The 20,357-nt window shown below is 42.7% G+C and overlaps 2 protein-coding genes across 2 annotated transcripts; one reads left to right on the top strand and one right to left on the bottom strand.

Moving 5' to 3' along the window:
• Positions 1 to 388: 388 nt before the first annotated feature.
• On the top strand, positions 389 to 2,008 carry ankrd34ba (ankyrin repeat domain 34Ba). Its single transcript, XM_078272219.1, has one exon. It carries the CDS (start codon positions 389 to 391, stop codon positions 2,006 to 2,008), a length of 1,620 nt encoding a protein of 539 aa, XP_078128345.1.
• Positions 2,009 to 4,310: 2,302 nt separating this feature from the next.
• On the bottom strand, positions 4,311 to 20,075 carry oclna (occludin a). The gene is made up of 9 exons (XM_078271555.1): positions 19,967 to 20,075; positions 19,213 to 19,303; positions 17,065 to 17,719; positions 15,949 to 16,116; positions 10,933 to 11,060; positions 8,652 to 8,825; positions 6,830 to 7,001; positions 5,176 to 5,217; positions 4,311 to 5,024 (listed from the first exon to the last, which is right to left on the bottom strand). Exons 2-9 carry the CDS (start codon positions 19,263 to 19,265, stop codon positions 4,926 to 4,928), a joined length of 1,491 nt encoding a protein of 496 aa, XP_078127681.1. The 5' UTR covers positions 19,266 to 19,303; positions 19,967 to 20,075; the 3' UTR covers positions 4,311 to 4,925.
• Between the last annotated feature and the right edge of the window lie 282 nt (positions 20,076 to 20,357).

The raw sequence follows: 20,357 nt of genomic DNA on the forward strand, positions 1-20,357 counted from the left end.
ACCATGTTGAAACGCAGCGCGTGCAGAGTTACAAAAATTCAAAGTTGCACGATCACATACCGCAACAACTTGCGGAGCCTTCGAGCTGGACGTGAAAGATGTGGCGATGTCATTTTCTGGATCACAAGTAAAGAAGGGCGAAAAATGAGAGAAAACAACTGGAATAAAATGATGAATGAGTAAAAAACTAAAACAAAAATTTGGGGGGTTGCTGTTGTGTATGTGTGTTTGACCCTGGAATGCATGTGTCCGTTTCAGAAATGTCTCAACTTTTGAACTTGTGTATGAAAATAGCTTCCTTGCTCAACTTCTCTGAAAGTGTTTTGTCATTTTCCACAGAAGCCTGTCTGACGACGTCTCCGAAACCTGCCGACTGGGACCAAGAGAGATGGAGGGAGAAAGCAGCAACCATGGGGTAGCCATGGATTCAGGTAACCCCTTGCTAAGAGCCGTCTTCCTCCGTCGCCTGCGACTCACGCGGCTGCTCCTGGAGGGAGGCGCTTACATCAACGAGAGCGACAGCCAAGGCCAGACGCCGCTGATGGTGGCCTGTAGGACACAGCATAGTGACGCCCAGAGCGCCAGCCGGGTCAAGCTGGTCCAGTTTCTCCTGGAGAAAGGAGCAGACCCCAACATCCAGGACAAGGAGGGTCGCTCTGTACTGATGCACGCCTGCCAGGAGCAGGCCGGCCCCGAGGTGGTGTCTCTGCTCCTTGCCAGCGGAGCGGACATCGGCCTGGAGGATCAATCTGGGACGTCAGCGCTGGTCTACGCAGTCATGGCTGGAGACTGGAAGGTTCTGAAGCTGATGCTCGACACATGCAAGGCCAAGGGGAAGGAGGTGATCATCATAACCACTGACCAATTCCCGTGTGGGAAACTGCAAGCCAAGCAGTACCTCAGCATGCCTCCCCTTGGTCCTCTTGATCAGACGGACAAAATGGCGTCAGCAGCTCCTGCATCTCCCTCTGAAATCCAGCTCATCACCTCCCCACAGTGCACCTCCTCTTCTTTATGTCCCCCAAAGACTGTCTTCTCCTTTAAAGAAGCCCAGTCCTGTGGCGTAAGCTCCCATCTATGTTCCCGATCACGGTTTCAAAGGCTCGGCAAAGCGCCGGCGAAGGGCCTGCAGCAGCCCCTCCTGAGATTGAACTCTGAGCCATGGCTCAAGGTCCCAGCGTCTTATGCAGCCTTGTCGTTAAAAGACGGCAAAGACGTCACCCAAACTGAGGACCTCGCTCTCAGAATTCCCAAATTGGATGGCACGACTCCAACAACCGACAGCTTCAAATGGTATGAAAGAGGATTGGCGAGGGACAAAATAGGAGAAGAAGGAAAGAATGAATGCCCCAAACACGTGGGACAAAAGCTATCCTTACCAGGTCTCCTTTCGTCCCACTCTGCCTCCCACCCTAACCTCCATTCTGCAAACCTTGGAACAGATTCTCTCGCCTCTTCTTCCTCCTGTTCTGGTGGCAAAAACCTTGGCGCTCCACTTCACAGCATGGCCTCTTCAAGCCTTCACAGCATCATCCGGAGGCGCAAACTCGGGGCGGACATCTACAGTTCTGACCCCGAGCTAGCTAGAGACATCCACAATCTGCCTGAGGAGTCCCAGCAGAAAGCAAAAGACTCCATAGATGGTAAGAGGCATGCCCCGTTACATTGCTCCGGCACACTGGGCTCCAAGGAGTCCCTGTCGACCTCGGGCCCGAGCAGGAGAGTGCTGTCTGGGTACGAGCGCAGAGGGTCTGGAACTTTCTTGTTGGACCACAACTCGCAGGCCAGGCCTCGATCTCTGCCACCTCTGACCCTCGGCTCCACCAACACCCCCGTCCTTAATGTTTATAACCTCAGCTCCGGTGCAGGAGGTGGTTTCTGTGAGAAAGAGTCTGGCCTAAAGAGTTTCCTTCCCTCCGCTCCTCCTGGACACCCCAAAGAGCTGACCAGGAGGATGCTGCTGAGAAGACACTCCATACAGACCGAACAGTTCAAAACCTCAGCGTGAATTTCTTAGTTCATCCGCGTGTTTTAATGTGAAATGTTCTGTCATGTGGTGAAATTCAACGCGGGAAAGCAAAGAGGCTATAAAAGAGAAACAAAGCATCCTTATCGATGTAACACACTATGGGTGGCTTCCTCTGCTCCAGTGTGCTGCGTGGCATCACTCTGCATGTGGCTTAAGTGTGAATGTTTTACTAGTAACACTTCCAGAAACCTGCATTAAGATTTTTTGGCCACTTAGTGACAACGGAGCAAGTTTAAAACATCATGATTGACAGCTGTGATTGACTCTCGATTAATTGGCCGGGCGGGTGTATGGGCGGGACTACTGGGCAGACTGGCTCCAAACTTATAAGATGGCAGCGCCTGTATCCGGGAGATTTTGGCTTCATTTTTGTACAGTGGGAGGAAGTGGAGACGCGTCGTCCATCTTTATATACAGTCAATGATACAGAGCAACACTAGTACTTATTTTAAGCCATGTTTCTGGTCAGTCTGACAAACGTTAGTTAGTTTGGACCAACATTTTCTGGATTGTTTTTTGAATTTAATTGAATAGTCAAGACCACCTAAACCGAGACCAAGTTATTACCAAGACCAAAGTGTATTGAGACCGAGACTTTAAGGGGTTGAGACCGAGACAAGACCAGACCAAACAACTGAAACTATATCCCTGAAACATACAGCATATACAAAACTAGCTAATGTGTATAGCTAGTATTCGCTAAAATCACTTTGGGTGAGGCATGAAGTGATTTCTGAAGAGTTTTGGTACAGAGGCAGATTGCTAATGTTAGCTAGCTTCGCTGGCGTCACTTACACTTAGGTTTATCTTTCTCTATACTTCCTTACTAAGTGCCGTTTTGTGAATAAACTAATATACTGTAAAATACTATTTAAAATGTAATAAGTAAAATGTTATTACCGACGATTTGGCTGAAATCTCCCAGACAGCCAGAGCTTCTTCTTCTTTCGCCTACATTCACTTTGGGAGTGTAGTGTTAAGGGGGGCAGGGAACAGGGGTTATCAGTAACACATTACAAACTAGAAATGAGTCAACTTATTGGTGTAATAAGTTGTATTTGAAGCGGGACATTTTACATCCAATCACAGTAATGATGTCAACACATAAATCAGAAACACAGGTAATTTAGGGATATACTTGAAGTTGTGGTCTTGACTGGAAATAAAATCCAGAGTCCTCTTCATCCGAGACCGAGACAAGATTGAGTAAAAATGCTGTCGATTTTGAGAAGAGACCTTCAAAAAAATGCTTGAAACCAAGACCAATCTCTAGTACTACAGCACTGCTATGTAGTCCTATTGCTTAGCTCAGTTTTCGCCAAGCCCTCTACTTTTTTTGTTCCGTCTATGTTAAGTACTGACATTGAGTCATAGCGCTCCGATTCTTCACAGACGGGAGACAAGAAGTTTGTCAACCATTGGATTCTCGGTGACGTCAGGAGAATCTCAACGCTGATAGGCTGACAGAAACATTTTAACTCGCATAGGTGCATATTTTGTGTCGCCCGCTGCGGATTCACATCAATTCGCATTAGTCTCGCTTTGCCAGACCATCCACACGCGGCGGAGCGGAGGAGGGTCTGGCTGGTCCACACAGCACTCCGGGATGGGAGACAGAGCCGCTGTAAAATAGTTGTGCGAGAGAAAACAGACTGGACAGATCGGTCTGGATTTACCCTGCAGAGATCTGAGGAGCAGTTAACCATAGTCCTCAGAAAAAAGGGGACGGACATCGGCGAAAACACTTTGTGCGGCACCGGAGCAATCCCGGAAGTAGAGCGTCAAGAATATAGACTAATATTCATTGACTAGTGTGTAATCGCGTCACATTAAAAAAAATTGCTCTGTGTTTCATCTGAACACACCTTAATTGGGTCTTTCTTCAGTTTAGTGCTGGGCAGGTACTGTATGGGTGGATGAGAGCGTAATTTGCGGGTTCAAAACCAAAACCATGAGCTGAAAGAGGCTAAAAAGCAGCGTAGACTAAGAATTGATAATTATCTGTCACTTCAAATAACACGTTTCACATTACATATGCTTTTTTGATCTATTGTTAATATAAAAAAATATTGATTAGCGCAGCTTTGAAGTCACTACTGTATGTGCAGAAAATTCACTGTGGAAGACAAAATAAAATGTATATATTAAAATAAAAGATGTGATAATTGCTTAAAAAAAAATCAAGATGGTTAAGTGCTTTCTCTCTCGCTTTCCACTCAAGGAGTCCCAAATAAGTCTGTCAGCTACAACGCTTACTGTGTAGGAACAGCAAGAAAAAAAATTGTTTAACAAATGAATTTATTACAATAAAAAGGTATCACAACTCATTGTAAAAGTACATATATATGCATTAAACATGCATAGTCATTGTAAAAGTGTCCGTCTGTTCTACCATCCGTAAAAGAAACATACACGCACACACGTGAACTTACTTCTAAAAACAGTGTTTCCCACATATTTACATCGCTGAGAAAGGATTAAAAATCTGAATTAAAGAGCTCATGTTGATTCCATTGTAACAAAAGCTATTAAAAACAAACAAGGATTATAAATGAGTCTGTGTTCACTCCACTATCTAGTGGCTTAACTCCTCGAAGACTATTTCAAAAGACTTTTTCAAACTATTGCAAAAAATAAATACATTTAAATGCATCTAGCAGGTGATACTGACAACAAAAAGAGTGGCATATAATACAAGAGAGAATCTTTGTTTTCTGTGCCTCCAAAGTATAAAACTAGCTAAGAGCTCAGACAGACTTCTGTGTTATATCAGTGTAGCTCCGTTCTCTACAGTCTGCCGTGGTCAGAAAAGCCTCCAACATTTCCCCCCCCCCAAAACCAGATTTGGTCCTTTCTTTCCCGTCTCAAACTAGCGTTAACATCCTCACAGAGTTGTTCAGGCCCTGCGGTCGTAGTCGCTGACCATCTTCTTGATGTGGCTCAGCTTGGACTTGAGATATTTACACCTGCGCTTCTTCACCTGGTAGTCTGGAGTCTGCGGGGATGATGGGAGCAAATAACAGGGTTAATATACGATCATCGGCTTGTAAGATGTAAAAAAAAATAATTATTAAAACCAGAAGCTGTTGTGACTTCAATGTTAAATCGGCATTTTGAGTTTGTACATCAACAATGATGCCACGTACCTTTTTAATGTCTTTAATCCTGTTGTACTCATCCAAAGCATCCTGGTAAAGAGTGCATCATCAATTACACATTTCAAAATCTCACATTTAACAATATTTTCATGAAAACAAGCTTTTTGTCTCCATCACCTCATCGGTCTTAAACTAAAACACTTTGGGCCACTTGAGGGGCAAAAGAACAAGCTGTAAACATAACGACTCTGTTTACACTCGGTATAGTCTCGCTTTGCCAAACCCGCACCCGGCGCCACGAGGGGGCAAAAGGGGGCTTTGCCCCCTCAGTTGAATTTTCTGCTTCCTTGTTTCAGCATCATACATCCATTAAAACGTACAAACACAAGAACACAATTACAAGGTCTCCTTGGCGTCTTTATCGCAGGGGGCTTTTCAACTACTAACAATGTAATGCCATCTGCGGCGATATTTCTCACTTCATTAGTATATATGTCTATGACTTTAACCCCCTTATAAAAGCCGCTGTGCTGCGGTCAGGCCACTGTCGGTAGCCTAGCAATGTGTACTGTTTACACGTCTTTTAACAAGCCGGCTGCATTATCAGAAGCTACAGCAAGCTAGATTTGGACACGAGTGATGGAGAATCAGATCGGGGAGAGATCAGTGACCGGTCATTTTCATCCGATGAGGAATCTTCATCTGATGACGAGGATCGCCCATCTACCCGTATCATCGCAGCGCAGCCGCCCTCAGACGCTGGCGGGACAGGTGCCTCAGTTAGGGTCAAGCGATACACATCCTAGTTAGACGTAACTCGTGTAACGTTAGCAGTTTCTGAAGTTAAGTTTAGCTAGTGCAGTAAGCTATTTAAAAAAAATAAAAAAAAAGTAGTGTCTACAACCGTGAGCACTTACTGAGAGCGCAGTCACAGCTGTGTGTTCGATAATGAACGAGCCTAAAGGCCATAAACTGACTTTTAAATGGTTACTTTGTCAAGTTGGAGGCTACTTATTTTTATTTTTTTTTAAATTGCTAAAAATGGACAACTTAACTGCTTCAAGAAATGCAATATTTAAGAGTCCTGATCCTGTTGCAGCAGCAGGTAAAGCCTGGGTGAATTAGTTAATTTGAGCCTATTTTATGGAGAGAAGAGATTTTTACCTGCCACCTTAGTCATTTTACCCTGGTGCCAGGCCTGGCCAGACCCTCCTCCACAGTGCTGCGGAGGAGGGTCTGGCTAGTCAACCAATCAGCTTCCGGTGACAAGCGACTGGCAGCTACGGGTGTGGTTTAGGTGTATGTGACGGATATGACTGATCTCTGGCCAGGTTTTTTTTTTTGGAAGTTCCAAACCGTTTCCAATGTCGGCTTCTCAGATGGTTCTGGGTTAACACACCATCTGGCTCGACAGGCTAGTTTGAAGACGCTAGTTGGTGATAATTGTCTGTACAAGCGACTCCTTTCACATCACACAAAGCCATTTGATCCATTCCCAAAACAAAATATTGAAGCAGCTTTAATGAACTTTAAAAAGGAAACTACATTCCTTGGTCTTTGCTGCCAGTTACATCATCTCTTTGCACAATTTCTTGTTTTTATAAATTGGGACTATCCTTCAACTTGCTTCAAACGAAACGTAAATATTGGTTCCAATCATATGAAAAATGAATAAGAAGTGCGTGTTGCTGCGAGCTCTCACCAGGAACTGTGGGCTGCCCTCCTGCAGCTCGTCCAGCTCTTTGTCCACGTCCGACAGGTTCTTGTTGAGCGCGTCCAGCTCCGCCTGCAGGTCTTTGTACTCCTTGTGGTCGTGGTCAAACTGACGCTTGTAGTCGGTGCGCTCCGCCTCTTTTGTTATGGGAGGAAATTCACTGGAGGTGGAAAAACAAGGAGGAAAGAAAGGGAAGATTTAAGTAATCTGGAACACCACAGGTTCAGGTTGTAGATTAACTTGACGCCTCAAAACCCTTAATTTCATTTCCATTTGTGTCCTTAAAGTCTTTTTCTTCTTCCATATAACAAGTAAACATCTGCCACAGTTATTGGATACTTGTGTTTTGATACATTGATTTAATAGAGGTCAACAAGTTGTATGTATTTTGTAGAATAAGGAGACTTTTTTCTTGATTCTTCTCTCATGCTTATTTACAAAAAGTTTTTTTGTCAATAACAGGTTGAAATAATCCAGATTTCTTTCACTTATTTTGTAAAAAAAAAGAAACCGACTTTTAGGACTACTAAAGAATACCTAATTGTTTAACATTACAAACACAATTTAAGTATTCAATAATATGTTGCATATTAAAACTAATTCTAGGACTGTCCTGAACTAAAGAAATTCTTAGTCGACTAACACGGATGTTCTCGACTAATCGACAGATCTGTAAAAGCACCTTAAATCTCGTTTACCAGAGATGTGCTCAGAAGTTTCTTGGAAATAAATCATTCAGCATTAAAAAACGCATAACTAATGGACCAAAGAAACCGCCGTCGACTGAGACCAAAATGACAGCTTAGTTGACGTATCGTCTAACGCTGGGTGTCCTCAGGCAGGTGAAATAACGGCAGAGCGGAGCGATTCAGTTTCCTATGAGAACAGCGATACGAGCATAATCTGCTGACGGTGGCGAAAGTGCCCCGATGATCACCGCTCCAGGGGTGATTCTAGGATCAGACCTTTGGGGGGCTCAGCCCCTAATGAGAATGTGACACGGCTACAGTGCTTTACAAAAGTGTTAAATCCCCCCTGCTAAATCAGTAATTTCACTGGATAACAATGACTATATGTATTTATTATTATTATAACAGAGGATAAACGCAAAATATTGAACATATGAAAAAACTACGAAAGTCCTTTTATTATTCAAATGAGCCCCCCTAAAAAGGGTCTAAAATCGCCACTGGGGAGAACGGTAGCCAATGAGAGGGCAGACTAGCGAACGTGCCTCCAGTATATTCTACGGTGTATAAACACATGCTATACGTGCAAATTAAAAGATTGTGATATTCTTATAGCTTACTTTGTGTTACGTCTCTGTATGACTACAGGGATGCTAACAGCTAGCTTGGCAAAAGGTTGTCCATGCAGTTGGCACTCCTGGTGGGTTTTTATATGGATTTGTTTTAGTAGTAGTAGCATTGTAGTAACGTTAGCATTGTAGCAATGACAACTAGCTTGTCGCTAGTAATATAACTGGATTCAAACTAAACTTTTTAAGCGGAAAAGTGTTTGACTTGAGAGACGGTTGTGTTAGGCCAGATTTAAACAGATAGAAAAGGTATATCAACACCAACAACTCCTTGTCTGCAAAACATCGGCATCATGTAGTGGTGACAACTCTGCTTGAGTTGCAGTTGAAAAAACGCTGCCTGTGGAAACCCAGCGTAAGAGGGAGCAACCCTAACAAATTCTCATTTTTTTTTTTTTTTTAATTACATTTTACTGATAATACTTCTGGAATTTTACTTAAATAGCACTTTATTTGCAGTGGTTGAGATGTGCGTCTTTAATTTCTTCCTACGCGTCAAAGTCGTCGTCGTCCAGCTCGTCTCCGGAGGAGTTGTAGTCTGTCTCGTTGTCCTGACGCGGCCGGGCCGCGCGTCTCTTTTTGGGCTTTCCCGCCGAGCTGGGCATGTCTGAGTAAGAGCTGTAGGGATCCCCGTTCTGCAAGGGCAGGTCGTCTTCCACTGCAGGCCTGCGGGACAAGCAACAGATTAAAGGGCTGCACAATTAACCGAAATAGCAATATGGACTCCTGCAATATCCAAATCGCAGGAGGGGGGGGGGCGCAATATCTGTTAAAAAAGGTAAAATGTGTGTCAAACCATTCTGAATGAAGTATTGTGATGCTGCAGAGACGTCCCAGCCTACAAATCATATCCTACAGACTAAATAAATCACACTATATCCTTTATATTTTTTCAATGAAAAAAAGAATAATGATACAAAAATGAGCATTACCCTTCAATATCGTGAATCATATCGCAATATCAGTCAAAATAATCCCAATTAGATATTTTCCTCGTATCGTGCAGCCCTAGAACAGATACATTCATCATGCAACTCATTTTTTTTAGATTTAGAGATGAAGACCTTACATGGCAAAATAATGTTTGTCAATCCAATAAACTGCTGTATGTATTCATGGCTGTTTCTAATGTCAAATCTCTCTACTGTTCAGTATCTTTCATATGACGTCAACAATGACTTCCTGTGTCCCTCATACATACTTTTCACATTCCCTAATCGACACAAAAGGTATTTCACTTGGTTTCAGTGTTGCAAGAAAATGCGGAACTGGCAACGTTAACGTCCACACGGATAAAAAGAGAAGCTCGTTCAGCTGAAGTTCGCCAACTCTCCTCCAAAAAAAACAGCCTGTTCCACATTTTTACTGAATAACAAGTTCTAGCAAGTTTTTTGACAGCAGCCATCTGAAGAAAACCAGTCTAAAGCCGTGCCCAACGCCTGTACAATGCTCCAACGTTGTTAAAATACTACACGTTTATACTTGTTTTAAGCAATATTACACAGAGGGTGTGATTTAATGTAGTTATTGGCATGACAGCGATGCGGCTAGCGTCACTGAAGTGCCAATAATATGACCTTAATCACACCATCTATTGGAATATTGCGATGATAATACACACAATGTTACCAACAAAATAAAAGCATAAAAAATAAAATAAAACTTTTCATATTTTGGGGCAATTCAGTCTCAAAATAAAAAATAGATTTATTTTCATGAATACAAATGTTTCAAAACCCTTTTTGATTCAACTCTGGAAAGTTGAAATGGAAATGGCGGAGTAATATTTTTAGTGATGAGTCTGGTGTGCTCAAACGACTCGGTGAGCTGTCATGCTGATTTGATCACGCTCTAAATGTCTAGTTGACCAATCAGATTGCCTGGTCAGATATACTTGTTGTAAAAATTATTGTTAATACGGAATATTGTTGCAGCTTTAACAGGGAGAAAAACAAAGAAAAAAAAAAAAGGTTCATCCAAGTAATACGTTATTTCTTTCCTAAAGCCGTCTCATTCCGTTCTAGATAAACACCCAAAGTCAGGATATTCAAAAGGATATTCAAAGTCTTGCAGCATAAACACAAACCCCAAGCGTCTCTGTGGTATAGTGGTCTAATAACATGTAACTGCAACATCCAAACTGGTTTGGTTACAGTTGGGTGTCTTTGTTGCTTTCTCACCATATTTCCCATCTCTCTCTCTCTTTCTACTGTCAAATGAAAAACCTTCAAAAAGTGCACGCATGCGCGCGCTTCTGTCCCTACAGTTTTTTTTATCACAGTGTATACCAGGGGTTGATGCATAGACTGTCTAAGTCAGTGGTTCCCAAACGATTTCTGCAGGGCCCCACTTTTTGAAGAAACAAATATTTTCAGTTTGTTGTTTGCGGATGGGACATGGACAAAAAATATCAAAGTACACGTCAAATACATTTTACCAAAGATAGTTTCTGTCACTGATCACAGGTAGCTGTGATCACGCTGATATTTGTATACGTGTTAATTTTTCTTATAAGTTTGGTTTTTAGTAGTTATGTGATGCTATAAAAACGGGGTGAAACACTATGATTGACAGCTGGCATTCGCTCGCGATTGGTCGGGCGGGTGTATGGGCGGGACTTCGATACCACGGCGCCACTGTCCCAATCACTACTGCGCTTTCTCTGGGTCCAAAATTACAAGATGGCAACGCCTGTATCCGGGAGATTTTGTCCAGTGGGAGGAAGTGGAGACCCGTCGTCCATCTTTATATACAGACTGTGGTGTATACTCACTGTGGGGTGTAGACGTAGGGGGGTTTGTCGTAGTTGGTGCTTTCGTCATCCAGGTGACTCCTGGAGCCTCTCATCTTCTCAGGGTAGTCCATTGGCAGCACTTCAGGACCGTGGGACACATTGTTCACCTTTGGGAGAGAAAGTAAATCAAAATCACACCTATTAGCACCACAATATCACAAAAACACGTCGATATAATTATTTTGATAATTTAAATACTTATAGAAACAGCCAAATATTTGTTTGTTCCAGCGACTGGAATGTGAGGATTTGATGTTTTTTTTTTTTCTTTTCTTTGCCGTATATGGTATTAAACTGAATGTTTCGACAGAATAGACCGTTTTTTGAAGAAAAAAAAAAAAATGTAGAGGCCTGCGGCGAAAAATTGGAACGACTCAACTTTTGGAAAAACTCAACCTGACGTGACGCTGCGGTGGCCAATCATGTAACCGGAGATCAGACTAGTCAGTGCGTTTTAAGGCGGTGTGAGAGTCCCGTATAGTACAGGAAACATCACTGCCTCTATCGCTGTCACAATTACGTTTTATAACACCAAACACAAGCTGTGAACTGCCCGGGAGTTTGTGGAACAACAGATGACTATTTCCTGCAACAACAAAGCTCAGTCATTCCGTCTCTCTCTCTCGTGAAATGAAGCTGCCTTCAAGGGCGGTCGGAAACATCAAGATCTATTAAACAATCTGACAGAAAACAAGAATTGTGAAATATAAAGCCTACTTGTGCTACATTGGAGAGGGGGGTTAAAAAACACAACAGGACGGCACACAAATGGTTTGTTCCTGCAGTACCGGAGACTGCATTTATTTATTTGGGCATTTTAGGCCTTTAATTCCACAGGACAGCTGAAGACATGGAAGGGGAGAGAGGGGGGGGGGGGAATGACATGCAGCAAAAGGCCGCAGGTCGGAGTCGAACCCGCGGCCGCTGCGTCAAGGAGTAAACAGGTGCTGGTCATAGAATTATTATATCATGAAAAAGTTGATTTATTTCAGTAATTCCATTCAAACAGTGAATTCTAATTTTCTGAGATAGTGAATTTGGGGTTTTCATTAGTTGTCAGTTCTAATCATCAAAAGTAAAAGAAATAAACACTTGAAATACATCAGTCTGTGTGGAATGAATGTATACATTATACAAGTTTCACTTTTTGAATGGAATTACTGAAATAAATCAACTTTTTCATGATATTCTAATTATATGACCAGCACCTGTATATGTGCGCCTGTTCTACTAACTGAGGTAACCCGGCCACGGAGACTGCATTTTCAGGACAGCATTTCTAGGACTGCATTTCCATGACCTTAACGTTAGTTTTACGTTTTGAAGGTGGTTTCCACCCAAATTCTACTTTCTGTCAATGTACTTATAGTTTTAAAGGGCACATGGGACCGCAGGAAGCAGCCCGTTCTCATGAACCAGACGCGCGAAAAGTTAAGCACTGTAATTGGTATGATTTCCACGTATTTTTTTGCTGTATGCATGTATACCAATATATATATAGTCATTGGGGCGGGACATCAAAACTTTGAAGATGTTTTCATTGGACATAAAATTAGTAAACGCCCCCGAGTTCAGGATGAGTCACTCAGCGCCACTATTAAGATTTACCGTATTTTCGTTTTTCGGTCAAATGGCCTTTTGAATGGGAGTGCTAGGGGCACTTTTATGCTAGCCTTAAAATAGCTATTTTTAAAACACTAAGAAGGCTCGACACAACATGAGACTTTGCTCCAAGTATCACCAGGGACTCTACACCTTAACGAAAGCTTTGACAACATTGTTTGGGTACCCAGAGTTTACTAAAAAAGGTTTTGAACAACTCAACGTAGCTCTTGTTGTTTCCGGCCGCTACCACCTCGGCAGTCAAAACGAGTCGATATCAAAACAAGTAGCCACAGATTTAGTATATCCCTTGGTCACCGGTGTAGTTAAGGTGTAGAGCCCCTGGTGATACTTCAAGCAAAGTCTCATGTTGTGTCGAGCCTTCTTAGTGTTTTAAAAATAGCTATTTTGAGGCTAGCATAGTAGTGCCCCTAGCACTCCCATTCAAAAGGTAATTTGACCGAAAAACGAGAATACGGTAAATCTTAAAAGTGGCGATTCCGTCCTAAATATGCTTTTAAACGAAAGTTTGACGCGGGTACATTCACAAAAAGACCCTAGGTTGCATTTTGGCGAGAGTTACGCTTTAACACTGGAAAAATGCATTTTTTCACTTAATGAGGCCTTTAAACACAAAAAAAAGCCAGAGAATAAAAGTGAGTCTTCTTAAAAGCATCCACAGACTCAGCCTGTCTAAAAGCTTCTGGCAGGCGACAAACAGGTCGGATCTCTTCCAACTCTGGTATGACAAGCCTGCATGTACTTGTCCTCTAAAAGTATGGGACACAACAAAGCTACGCCCTGCTGAACTCCTCCAAAACAACATGTATGTGTTGCCGGGCGCTGCAGTCACTCTGCCTCAGCACTTTCACACGAGTTCCCACAAGCTACGGTGAAATAAATGCCACTGGTTCCCAGTGTCATGTTACTGGGGTTACATTATGTGTCTGCTAACTGGTGGGCTTTGAGTTCCCGGCCAACCCTTTCTTCCTCTTCGCCGCTCTGCTGTTAACTCAGGACTGTGCTGTGCTGAATGTCATCATGACTTACAACTATTAACAAAATGACTCACCCACACATCGCTACACCGGAGTATGCAGATGTGAGAGTGGGTGCAGAAACACTCCTGAAAATAGCTGCACAAAGTATGACTTATCCTGAAATGTAAATACTGAATATTAAAAAAGGGGCTATACTCAAAATACTGAAGGAAAAACCGCAGGCTGGGATTGCCTCCACACAGCTCTCACATACCGCTCCCCATTAAGTGAAATACCTACGTTTTAATCACGGTTACATGCACTGGCATTCATGTCGTTCAAAAACATTTGAAAAGCTTTTAAGATTCAGATTAAAGAATAATTCATCCCATTTTGTAAACTTACACTCTTTATTGTTCTTTTGTAGTTTTCACTGCTGCTTAGTGAACTAGTGTTATTAAGGGCCCAGTGTGTAACATGTTTAGTTCATTATCAAAATCTGTGTTGCCCTTCACAAACTTGTCCTTTTTCATGAATATTTACCTCCACCATCAATTCCAAGTATTCCTTTTCGCTTGAAATTGTACATTTGTATTTGCATGAACTGGGGTAGACACTCCATATTCATGCTCCATCTAGAAATACGTTAGCCGGTAAGGGACATACAGGACATACTGCTCCGCCTTTCGCGTTTTCGCTGTCACATGATAAACTCACAGCTGCTGCTAATGCTGCTAATGGGCATCGTCGCTTCTCGGCCCTTCTTGAAGCGTGAAGGTTACCGCAGCTGTAATGCGTACTTTGAACTGCGTGGCGCGAGAGAGTTGATTGCGATGCTAGATGGGAGAAATTCCTACACATTGGACCTTTAAGGGCCCATTCACACTAGAAAATCCAATCCGCCGATTTTCCGCAGGGTTGTGCAGCGGTCACTTAAATGTCCCATTTGTGACGACATGTGTTCTTGAACCCTTTTTTGTTTTTAACCCTCATAGGGTTTTAAAACTTTCTTGTGACAGTGATAGTGGCAGGGATGTTTCCCGTTTCCTATACGGGACCCTCACACCGCCCTCAAAAACACACCGACTAGTCTGATTGCCCATGATTGGCCACCGCAACGTGACGTCGGGTTGCGTTTCTTCAAAAGTTGAATTTGTCTCGACTTTCCGCTGCAGTCTCTTTTTTTCCCGGTTCCACCCCTGCGGCAGCCCCCGCCGCATCCCAAACGCCTGCGTTTTCATCACACCGCATGAGCATTGCCGCAGTCTATGTGAACGCAGCCTTATGTTTTGTTTTTTTATATATATATATAAAAAATCTGCATAAACTGAACTAACATGCATGTGCACGTCGGACTGGTTATCAAAACAAAGAACAGAGAAGCTCGGATCACAGCACACCTCCGAGTAGGACTTTATTCTCTGCTCAGGACACCATTACTCCACTTTATCTGTCCATATCAAATACGTCTTAATGTTCTGAATGTCGAGTACAGTGCTTTGTAAACGTCTGACAATACAAAGTCCAGGTTTTTATTGTTGGGAGTTCTTCCTGCTAACACGATACGTCACCGCAAGATTGAAACTGTCACCCGTGTACACGCCACACCTTGAAACTAAGCTTAGTATTGCTACTCACACTTCCCCCTCCACCGCTAATAAACAGGTGACTGCCACCAAACTGGTTGGACAACTTTGGCTGGTACAAACTCAAACTGCATCAGAGAGACATTTTAGCCGAGACTCTCTCTAGAAAGAGTTTCGAGCTGAAAGCGTGACTCACTCGATCTACGATCAACTGTTTTGATCATCGATTAAGTGTTCAAGGGCTGCGACTAACGTTATGTGCTCATTTTTTCGTTTCATCTATGAATGGTTTTTGTCTATAAAATAGTAAAAATACGCCCGTTATAATTTACCACAGACCGAGGAGACATCTTCAAATGTCTCGTTTTGTCCAAAACCCCAAACATATTCCGATACCATCACGCATGAACAAAAATAGTGTGATGTTAAAACAAATCTGCAATTCTTCAAACCATATTTCCTCAAAATACAAAACAGATTTTCTGAGAAAACTGAGTTAGTATGTGCTTGTTATTATCAATTTAGACAACGTAATTGTATATCACGGTCTGTCTATACATGATTTCATCACGATATGATATGATCCCCAATAAACATACAGTTCACCTACACAGAAACATAATCATACATTATCTCATCCAATGCTTCAATGAACATCTAATAAACCTCACACAGTACCCCCCCCCCCCCCACACACACCTTTCCTCACAATCACAGAAGAGAACCCACAACACATCCTCCCCCTCGTATTGCACTTCATCTTGATAATGATGAATGATCATATTGAATTATTGCCCAGCCCTAGTAATGCTCAACAATCAACTCACCCACGCCTCCACGTCTTGAGGTGGCTCCAGCTCGTTGAGGACCTTCACCTTTTTCCACAAAATGTTGCTCTTGCCGAAATTTTGGATTCTCTGGCGAGTCTTCAGAGCGAAGACGAGCATGATGATGAGAGCGACGCCGACCAGGAAGCCAAACACCGCTGCGATGGCCTGAAAGGAGACGCAAACCAGCCAGTTAACAGACAACCAAAGTTTTATATTTATGTAGTTTGGAACGTTCAATTAGTTTTCATTTATTTTAAGTACGTTTTCAGAGTGCGTTTGTTAGTTTTAGTTTAGTATCAGTTTTTTCAGAAAGGTTTAGTTTTTATATATTAAGTTTTGAATTAGTTTGTTTTGTCAGGGCCGGATAATGTCTCAGAAGTACGTAGCTACGTATACATACAGAATCCATAGTGGAGAACTGTGTAGGAATGGCCACGATGTTTAATGCTTAATCTTCGCACTACGTTGTGTGTCCGATGTGATGCACCAAATCCTGGAATGTCAATGTTAAGCCCGTTCAGTTTCTGTAAAAATGTAAAAATCGGTCGCAGGCCCCTGAATTGACTCAAAATCTTACGGTGGCAGACTTTGTGATCAGTAAATAGTTTTGTTGTCCAACAAATCGCTATAATATCGTATGGTTCTAAAACGTGTGATTAACACCGCTAACAATAACCCTGCTTTGTAGGATTGGGCATCGAGAACCGATTCCTACCCTCGAATCGCTAATTCAAAAAAATCACGATTCCAGTGGAATCGTTTGGAGGATTTGGTTTCAGATCTGATCATGGGTTCCCAATTTAACATGCGCAAGTTTTGGTTTCCGTAGCGAACAGGCGCTTGTTGTGTTGCACCCATGGAGCGCAGTAAGCGGCGCTCTAGTGTGGCTTTATTTTACGTTGGAAAAATCAACATCAAAATCAAACTTTCCTCTTATTTGTGAAAATAAGCACGTGACCCGTTTCAACTCCACCCCTCAAAGAATCAGAATCTAGAATCGATGAGAACCGGAATGAAGAATCGGAATTGGAATCAGAATCGTTAAAATCCAAACAATGCCCAACCCTACTGCTTTGTACATGAGAAAAGGCACGACGGAATGAAAATGTTCACCTCTTGTGGCTCCAGGACGCAGTAGTGGTAGAGGTACTGATTGACTAAAAGTCCTGAAACCTGTGGCCCTTGGTACTGAGAACACAGACCGGCGATCTGCATGCCGAACGTCGATCCGTAGGACTGAGCCATGGGGTTCACCGCCACCAAGTACACTATGGAGGCTATTAGCATTAGCAGTGCCAGGATGGCGCAGATGATGATCACTGCCAGGTAGAACCTCCTGCTGTCCGTTAGGGTCTGGTGAGACACGATGATGATGAAGATGGTCAGACAGGTGATGAAGGTGGCAGCTGCCATGAAGATGATAAACCCTTTGCTCTTTCTGGGGTCATAGTAGTTCCCTCCGAGCCCACCGTAGCCATAGCTGTTTCCAGCTCCGTATGCACCGCCACCAAAGCTGCCATACGAGCTGCCGCTGCCATACCCGCCTCCGGTTCCCCCGTAGCCTCCGTAGCCGTAGCCCCCGAAGCCATCCATAGCTCCTTGAACGTCCCAAGCCAGCGTGGACGCGACGCACGCGAATATGCCAACGCTCAGTACAATGCTGATGATGGACATGATTTTAAGGATGCCTGGCGGAGACGACCAGCGGTAGAAATGCTGGAACTCGTCATCTGGGTAGTAGGAATAGGCCGGCTGGGGGGCGATGTAACTGCGAAGAGAGTAACAAAGACATCACTGAGTCAGTCCAATCAGAAGGAGTGCACCATGGAAGGAAAGAATCTTATAATCAACTGTATATTTAAAGATAATTGTTTTTGGGCATTTTTAGGCCTTTACTGACAGGACAGCTGAAGACATGAAAGGGGAGAGAGAGGGGGGGAATGACATGCAGCAAAGGGCCGCAGGTCGGAGTTGAACCCGGGCCCGCTGGGTCGAGGAGTAAACCTCTATATATGGAGGCCCGCTCTACCAACTGAGCTAACCAGGCGCCCAATCAAGTGTATATTTAAATGCTTTCTTTTGTCCGGAAGAAAATGTAACTTCCCTGACAGAAAGGTAAAGCTGTGAAAACTTTCTAAATGGGTACAGATGATGCAGATTTTTTTTTTAGGTGTGTAAAATCCGTTTAGCTGTCCACTTCATCCACACTACAAAAAATACGAACTTTTCCTTTAATGTCATCATTAAGTATTCCCGGCCCTTAGGGAGTTGGGATGGGAACCAGAGGGTCGCCAGTTCAAGCAAAATACGGAGCGTGGATTGGTTACTGCAGAGGTGCCAGTTCACCACCTGGGCACTGCCAAGGTGCCATTGAGCTAGAGTTGCGCGATATTGACAAAATGTGATATTGATTATGAATATTGCGATATAAATGTTAATTTCGATATTTTTAAACATGCAAAATTACAAAGGTTTTGGGAAAACGCATCAAAATAGATTCATGACAAATTAAACAAGTTTTCTTACAACATAACGACCATGTCTACAGAACAGGACACGTTTTACTGGCTGGACAGTATAAAATATATAAATAAAGAGAACAGGACACAACTTTTCTCTCTCTTCTCTGATTCGTTCCGTTTAGTTGTCTCTATCTATTTCTTCACTCACGCTGTCACTCTGTAGAAATATGCACACACGTGATACGCTCCGTAGGGTTTGTCACGTAGTGGACCCGTGCGCTGACGTGCACTAACATGTACAGTTGGCACGGTAACTGGCCAATGAAACACAACTAAGCCACACAGCCAACGGACAGGACGCAGCGCTCCACAAAATAAATTAAAATATTGCATACTTATCACGACACTTTCGATATAATATTGCGCAACGTATCGCGATAACGATATTGAGTCGATATATCATGCACCCTTACATTGAGCAAAGGCACCAACCCCCCCCAACTGCTCTTAGGGAGCAGCCCCCTAACCCCTCAATCTCTCCATTAGTGTGTATAGCATGTATAGGTCCTGAGCATGTGTGTGTATTTCAGGCCTATGTGTGCAACTGTACTAACAGAGTGAAAAATGTGACTTTCCCCTCGCGGGATAAATGAACAGTAACATTCTTCAACATTTAAACCAAGCTGAGGGTGTTCATACAGTCTGGCATTAGCTTGAGCTCAGTAAATATTTTTTAAATTAGGCATATAAAATAAATCGAAACAATATGTTTACTGTATTATTATGGAAAAGGACTTACTCTCTGGTATCCGAGTCGTAGGGAGGTGGACTCCCATTGGGCCTGGAGGACATGACCGCTGATCCACTGGGTGCTGCTCTGTGAGAAGAATCTGCAACATTTGTATTGTTAGCAATGATTTACTTCATTAAATAGATTTTAAATAATAAAAAAAAGACAATACATTATCGAACATAACTCCTAAAAACCTAAAGATAGTACGTTTACTACGACAAAACAAATTCCTCACATGTAAGAAGCTGGGACATTTTTGCTTGAAAAATGACTGAAAACGATTAATCTATTATAAAAAGAGTTGCCGATTATTTCTCTGTCAACTAACAAATCCTTTAGTCCTTCAGTGTTTATTTTAATAACACTACAACATCATAACATGCTGTGAGTTTTTAAACGGACATTTTCACCTCCAGGTTTGGCGGCGGCTGTAAATTGGCTTAAAGGGAAACATCTCGCCACTTCATTTTCATGGTTTTTAAAACTATAAAACTAAAAACAACTTCCTGTTTAATCCAAAATAAACTGACAGCCAACATAGTCAACCATTTTGTATGTTTAATGCCTAATAATTACGCACTTTTAACGCGTTATTTTGGCAACACAGCAGAGATGTTGTTGATGGAGATAAGTAGCCTATATTTCACTAACAACACACCTGTTTATTGTCGCCACAGGTTAACACGTTATCAAAGATTTAAAACCAAAACGTGAAACAAGTGTCTGGTGCTAATGTAACAAACTGAAGTGACACACTCACCTGTCTCTTTGTCTCTGCTGCACCTGAAATGTCTCAACTGAAACTGCTGATAAAAACAATCCAGGCCACACCTTGGTGAGCTCTGCTGCTCTCGGTCAGTTTAGCCCCGCCCCTAACAGGTGTCACATTACCTAATTAAACCGGAAATTCTGTCTTGGAAATACCTCGAGATGCTTCAGTAAGTAAGTAAGTAAGTGAGTAAGTAAGTAAGTAAGTAAGTGAGTGAGTGAGTGAGTGAGTAAGTGAGTGAGTGAGTGAGTGAGTGAGTGAGTGTGTGTGTGTGTGTGTGTGTGTGTGTGTTTAACTACATTCGTGGGGTCCAAAAACCAGGAATACAGCCTAATATCCTACAAACAATATATTTCTCATATCTCATTAGGACCTGTCCTTA

This window comes from Sander vitreus, chromosome 16, assembly GCF_031162955.1.
Source record: "Sander vitreus isolate 19-12246 chromosome 16, sanVit1, whole genome shotgun sequence".
NCBI lineage: Eukaryota > Metazoa > Chordata > Actinopteri > Perciformes > Percidae > Sander > Sander vitreus.